This window comes from Rhagoletis zephyria, unplaced genomic scaffold (assembly GCF_001687245.7).
Source record: "Rhagoletis zephyria isolate East Lansing unplaced genomic scaffold, Rhagoletis_zephyria_1.1 Rzeph_scaffold_00645, whole genome shotgun sequence".
Lineage (NCBI taxonomy): Eukaryota > Metazoa > Arthropoda > Insecta > Diptera > Tephritidae > Rhagoletis > Rhagoletis zephyria.
Genome location: NW_016157729.1, coordinates 18076 through 24542, shown reverse-complemented (window position 1 = coordinate 24542; position 6467 = coordinate 18076). Strand labels below are relative to the sequence as shown.

Below are 6467 nucleotides of genomic sequence, written 5' to 3'. Positions count from 1 at the left end.
AAATTGAAAATATTGGTTCCGTTCGTCATGCGGACTGCGCCCCTCGTGCGGATGGGTGGGAATGGAGGGTAAAAACCGTTGGGATTATTATTATTATTATTACTATAAGTATCCGAGGGAATTTTTTTATTCTTCGGAGATATGATCTGTCAAAGTTTGGATTTTTTCGTCATTCTGACTAATCATGTCATTCTTCAAATCGTTATATCTCGGGTTCTGCTCATCGTAGAGACTTAATCTTAACGTCGTTATAAATAATAATAATAATAGATTGGCGCTTACACATATGTTAGTGTTTGGCCGAGCTTCTCCTCCGACTTGTGGCGTGCGCCTTGATGTTGTCACACAAAGCGGATGGACCTACCGTTTTACGCTGACTCCGAACGGCGATTGTATTTTTATGAGAAGCTGTTTTTCATGGCAGAAATACACTCGGAGGTTTGCCATTGCCTGCCGAGGGACCACCGCTGATAAGAAAAATCCTTTTTCTATATTTTTTGCGATGTTGCTTTGACCAGGGTTTGAACGCAGGTGCTGATGAGTGAAAGCGCGCACTGCTTACCACTACACCACAGCGGCCGACGTCGTTATAAAGCTTATTATAAATATATATATACCTTATTATAAATATATATAAAATGGTCATTATTGTCCTTAGCTATAAACAGTTGTACTTTTTGAAGTTGATTTCCATAGCGAAGACCAGTTAATTAGGGACTTAAAATTACACCATCGTAATCCATGCTTAATTCTCTATAAAAAACGTGGTTCAAAAAATTGGCCTTTTTCAAGAACTATTTTGAAAATATTTTTCTTTATGACGAGATGGTATATTTTGTCAGAATCAACAATTTTTTTAAATTTTTTTTTCAAAAACTTATGTTGAGATATATTTAGTAAGGTGTTAAACATCGGGTTTTTGCAAAAAGTAAAATTTTTTTGCGGATTCCGATAGAATACCTATCCAGAAATAATATTTGTCCGGTAAGATTTTTCTGTAAGGTGACAAACTCCTAGAAATGGGCGTGGCAATTGCAGGACTAAAGTAAGCAAAACACAGATTTTATTGCAGATTTAGGCGCATTATCGCTTCGCTAACAACATTTGTTCCACTACTTTTTCAATCCATATAGACATTCTGGCGAAAGCCACAAAAAAGTCTAAATTTATGACCTTTGGTCTTAATATAGCCACGCCCATTTCTAGAATATTATTTGATTAAAAAGGCGTGGAACAAACGTTGTTACCGCAGCGATATTCTGCCGAAATCCGCAATAAAATCTGCGATTTGCTAACTTTAGTAATACAATTGCCCCGCCCATTTCCAGGGGTTTGTCACCTTAAAGAAAAATCTTGCCATACAAATATTATACCTGCAAGTCTCTACGATGATCAGAACTTGGCATATAACGATTTGAAGAATTACATGATTACTCAGAATCACCAAAAAATCCAAACTTTGACAAAACATATCACCGAAGAAAAAAAATTTAAAAAAAATTTCCTCGAATACGTGTTAGCTTATTTCATATATAGAACCCATAAAAAATTTAATCGAATCGAAAGTGTGACACTAAATTTGGTGTCCGATATGAAAAAGAATGCCTCACATATGTATGTATATGTAGATATGAGAAAATTTGAGTAAACAAAGAATAAAGGCCGGTCCACATACAACTTTGGCGTTGCGTTGGCGTTGAATTTCAATGCAGTCGTCCACACCGCCAAAATTTGGCAACGCTAACGCCAAAACAAAGCAAAAAGAACTCTCAACTTTTCGCGTGCGTCGGTCGTCAGCTGTTGAAAAAAAAAATAAAATTATGTGAAATATTTTACCTTTTTAATCAAATGAGGGCAAGAAATATCGTTTTTCACGCAATAATTGGTATGAAATATTAATTTGTCTGTCGTTAATATGTTAATTTAGTGGCCAAAGCATTCGCTGCCAAGCTTCATTGCAGCAAGCATACATTTTAACGTGCGTTCAGTCAAACCAACGCCAACGCCAAAGCCAATGCGAAAGTTCTGTGTGGACCGACCTTAAGCTGACGCCAGATAAAACGCTTGCTCGCTTTGCGTGACAGATTCGGTTTGACAGATAAGGTGAATTGTGTGAAAATGCACAAAGCATGCCACATAGATCGTTGCAGCTGCAGCGCGAAGCGAAAAGATGGCCAGCTCCCATATTTTTGCGCGCATTGACAATCAGTCGTCCAAATTCGAGTTTTCATGCAGAAACATAAAATTTAATTATATTGCTGATAGTTTTAAAGCTGAAAATCCACAGCCATTTTGACGAGTAAAAAGCAGTACAAAATTGTTTTCTTGGCGTTCATTGTGGCATACCTTTTGCGTCTGGCGCTTTGTTGGCAAAGTTATTAATGTCACGCGAAGCCACAAAATTTTATCCGACATCAGCTTTAATTACACAGTGCAACACTCAAAAGTTATGGGCATGAGACCAATTGCATTCGTTAAATGATGTCAAAATATGAATAAATACCAAAGTATGTGGAAAAGTTGGTTCCCATTTCCTTTTTACATCGATTTAAAGTCGTGAATTTAGGATTCAAAAATAAACAAGTACAATGATATTTTTTTTGTTTTGCTCACAAATTGCATACCTACATACATACACTCCGTTGCAAAACTATAAATCCACGACAAATATTTGTGTTGCAGGCGTAAAAAAGAGATATGAAACAAAATTCTTCTATGACCTTTGCGTAATGGGAACTCCCTTTTGATGGGGTGATTTATTTTTTTTTACCATTACAAAATTTGCAAGAAGTAATATAACCTAAAACGTACTTGTTGCAAAACTATAAATCCAAAACAATTATGTCGCTTTTTTTCAGTAGTTTTGCGGTAAATGTCATTACTTATTTTTGATTGCTTACTAATGAATATTCTCGTCGATATGCCTCGCGGTAAACCATTGAACGAATTTGAAAAGGGTCGAATTACGGTTCTAGTTGAGCAAGGTTTCGGTATACGCGATATTGCTTCGAAGATTGGAAGATCCCACGGGCTGGTTTCTTGTTTTTTACGAAAATAAGATGAATACGGGATCAAAAAGGCAGGCGGGCGGAAAAGAAAATTGACCAGTCGCGATGAAAGAATAATTGCACGTGTCGCTAGTAATTCAACTATTAGTTGCCAGAAGCTAGCAACAAAATGTTCAGTTCCCGTAAATCGGCAAACAATTTGGAGGGCTTTAAAACGCACTAAGCACCTCGAGTACGGTAGAATGGTACCAGCTCCATGTCTTTTGCCACGCCACAAAGTCGCTCGTATGGAATTCGCTAGTAAAAATATGGCAACTGATTGGTCTTCTGTAAGTAAATTAAACGTGGATACTAATTAAGAAATTACTATGTATGTATATCTTTTCTTATCTTTTCAGATGAAAAAAAGTTCAATCTGGACGGCCCGGACGGATTAAGTGGATATTGGCATGACTTACGTAAAGAACGTCGAGTTTTTCCCCGACGAAATTTTGGAGGCGGAAATGTGATGGTATGGGGTGCTATAACATCCGGTGGTGTACTCGAGCTGCAATTCTGCTCCAACAAAATGAAGAGTTCAGACTACGTTGCCATTTTGCTGAGTAGTCTCAAGCCTTTCATTGACAAAAATGGAAGAAATTGAACTTTTCCGCAAGACAATGCTGCAATCCATACGAGCAAAGAGACAAAGCATTGGTTAAAGAGCAACAATATTCGAACCCTAGGATGGCCAGCATGCTCTCCTGACCTGAACCCAATCGAAAATGTGTGGGGAATACTGGGAAGGAGAGTTTATGCTGAGAATCGCCAATTTGAAAACGTGAGTTCACTCGAATTGGCAATGTGGAATAACTTGGACTCTAATTTGCTAAAAACATTGTGCTTAAGTATGAGTAAGCACATATTTGAGTTGATTAAGGTTAATGGAGCACAACTAAAATATTAGATTTATACAGTGTATTTATTAGTACAAGGATCATATTAGGATTTATAGTTTTGCAACAAGTACTTTTTAGGTTGTATTACTTCTTGCAAATTTTGTAATGGTTAAAAAAAAATAGCCCCATCAAAAGAGAGTTCCCATTACGCAAAAGTCATAGAAGAATTTTTTTTCATATCTCTTTTTTTACGCCTGCTATACAAATATTTGTAGTGGATTTATAGTTTTGCAACACTCCGTATATCGCCGCCTGAAAAAATTATTGTCGTATGTGAAAATTGGGCCAAATTGAGTTAATAATGCAGTTATACTAAACTCATCAAGATCTTTCAAATGGCTTTATCAGTTTTTTTATATCTCCTTTGGATTTCGAAATATATGGTATAATTTTATCGTAAGNATATCTCCGTTGGATTTCGAAATATATGGTATAATTTTATCGTAAGTGCAAGGTCACAAGCGTTTTAGTCGTATAATTTAAAAGTTTGGCACATACGACATTTTTTCATACAAATTGAGTGTTTATAAGTCGCAACAAAAAATTGTTGTATGTGAGAGATCAGCTAACACATACGACAATATTTGAATCTTGTTCGGTAATAATATGTCGTATGTATTATTGAACCAGCATTGCGCGTAATAATTTCAGTGTCATTCGCGATGTCAACGCGCACGGATTTGCTTTGACTTACTCCAAACAAGCAACTAGACTTAAATAAAAAGAAGGACCTACAAAGTTGTATTCTATTTTTAACCTACTTCAAACAGAGGGGGCTATCAATTCGTCAGTATATTTGGTTATATCTTATTTTTGTATGTATGTTACCGCATAACTTTGAACTTGAAGGTGGTACCTCATAGGTGGTCCCATACTGGTGTAGGTGGTTTGATCATGGGATAATGAAGAAATTAACGGTAGTCCTAACGGTAGTTGTGGGTGTTCTGACCCCCACTTGTAATGCAGTGGGTAAACGAGAAAGTGAAAAATTTAGTCTTGTGGCGTATTGTAATGCGTAACTCCATCGATACAAAAATTAAGCGCTTACCAAAGAATCAAAGTTTTTGCTGGGTACTTCCTTTATGTACAATGTGCATGTCCAATTAAATATATATAAAAAAAGTACATACAGTGATCAAAAAATTATAGCCGAACCACTTTTTGTCAAGTTTTAACGTATTATTTTTTTTGTTATTTAATTTTGGTAATTTTTTTATAAAAATATAGTTCATTCTTTAACAAAACCTCATCAGTCATTGGCAGTCAAGCCTTCTGTTCGCGTTCTCTGTCTAGTTGAAAATTCGTATTTTATATTATTCTCGTCGCCCAACATATGTGCAAATGTTGATGTGCTTGTGCACTACTGTGGCTTGCTGTTACCGAGATAGAGACTCTAATCAAATCGCTGAATTTTGTCGAGCATAATATCATAATGCCGTGTGTTTGTGGGCAAAAAGTGGAGCGGACACAGCATAAAATACAATGTGCTAAGTGTAATAACCTGTTTCACCTAGCTTGTGTAAATATGAACCCAACTGATGTTGAGTTCTTGCTCAATTCTGATAAACCATTTCACTGCAATGGTTGTGCTGGGGCTCGGCGTGATTCCATACGTTCGCCACCACCTATCGTCGTTCCAGAGGACAGTGTAGTTGCTGCTTTGTCTAACAACACGGCTACCTCAAGCAGTCAAATAGGCTCACAACGCAACAATAATGCTACTGCTCATCATCAGTTAAAAATGCCATTTTCATCCTCTCCGTCTCTACAAGTGTGTAAAGGTTCAGGCAGCAAGTTCAACCAAATTGACGCTAAGCAAGCAATATCTCTGTAATCATTGTTTGGTGAGATTATTGAGAATGTTCGTGTTTTGCTTTAGTCACTGCATTAGCGGATGATAATAAACGGCTTATTAGCAAAACGGAATACCTTGAAGCCGAGTTACACTCATTGCAGAGTAAACTGTGGGCTCGCGGAGTCGATCAATGTGCTCACTACCGAAGTTAAAAATCTTCGCTCGAATTGCAAAATCGTCGCGAGTGAGAAATCTCAATCTTCCGCTCACTGTGCTAACTCTGTTATCGCTACTACCCCAGTTTAAACGACTGCTACGCATCATACTTCGTCAGATACATGTATGACTGAGTGTAACATAGACGCTGCGTGCGAGAGATCTCAACCTTCCGCTCGCAGTGTTAACTCTGTTAACTCTGCTATGGTTACTCCCCCAGCTTTAACAACTGCTACGGATCACACGTCGACAACTACTTGTATGCCTGGGTGTAGTCTCTCCCACGCAGCTGCTGCCTCTGCTGACACATACGCTGCTGCAGCCGCCACCGCCGCCGGCTCTACTGAAATAAACAGTGCTAATGGTTCGTTATCAAGTGGACAAGCACAGTGGGTCACCATGCACACGAAGAGGAAGAAAAACGAAAATAATGTACGCAACGTTGTTATTGGGCGCAGTATCAGTACTGAATTAGATTTCGCTGATACGAAAAAATGGTTACAATTGTCT

At 37.7% G+C, this 6467-nt stretch overlaps 1 protein-coding gene across 1 annotated transcript; it reads right to left on the bottom strand.

Moving 5' to 3' along the window:
• Positions 1–2611: 2611 nt before the first annotated feature.
• On the bottom strand, positions 2612–6065 carry LOC108360857 (uncharacterized). The gene is made up of 3 exons (XM_017613304.1): positions 6012–6065; positions 3467–3590; positions 2612–3335 (listed from the first exon to the last, which is right to left on the bottom strand). Exons 1-3 carry the CDS (start codon positions 6063–6065, stop codon positions 2773–2775), a joined length of 741 nt encoding a protein of 246 aa, XP_017468793.1. The 3' UTR covers positions 2612–2772.
• Positions 6066–6467: the final 402 nt, after the last annotated feature.

Excerpts from the sequence above, each read along its gene's own strand:
- LOC108360857 (XM_017613304.1), bottom strand. The coding sequence starts at position 6,065 with ATGATGCGTAGCAGTCGTTTAAACTGGGGTAGTAGCGATAACAGAGTT. Across the intron at positions 3,591-6,011 it reads GCGATAACAGAGTTAGCACA|TCTGAACTCTTCATTTTGTT; the intron begins GTGAGCGGAAGA and ends ATGGCAACGTAG. Across the intron at positions 3,336-3,466 it reads AAAAACTCGACGTTCTTTAC|AAGACCAATCAGTTGCCATA; the intron begins GTAAGTCATGCC and ends ATTTACTTACAG.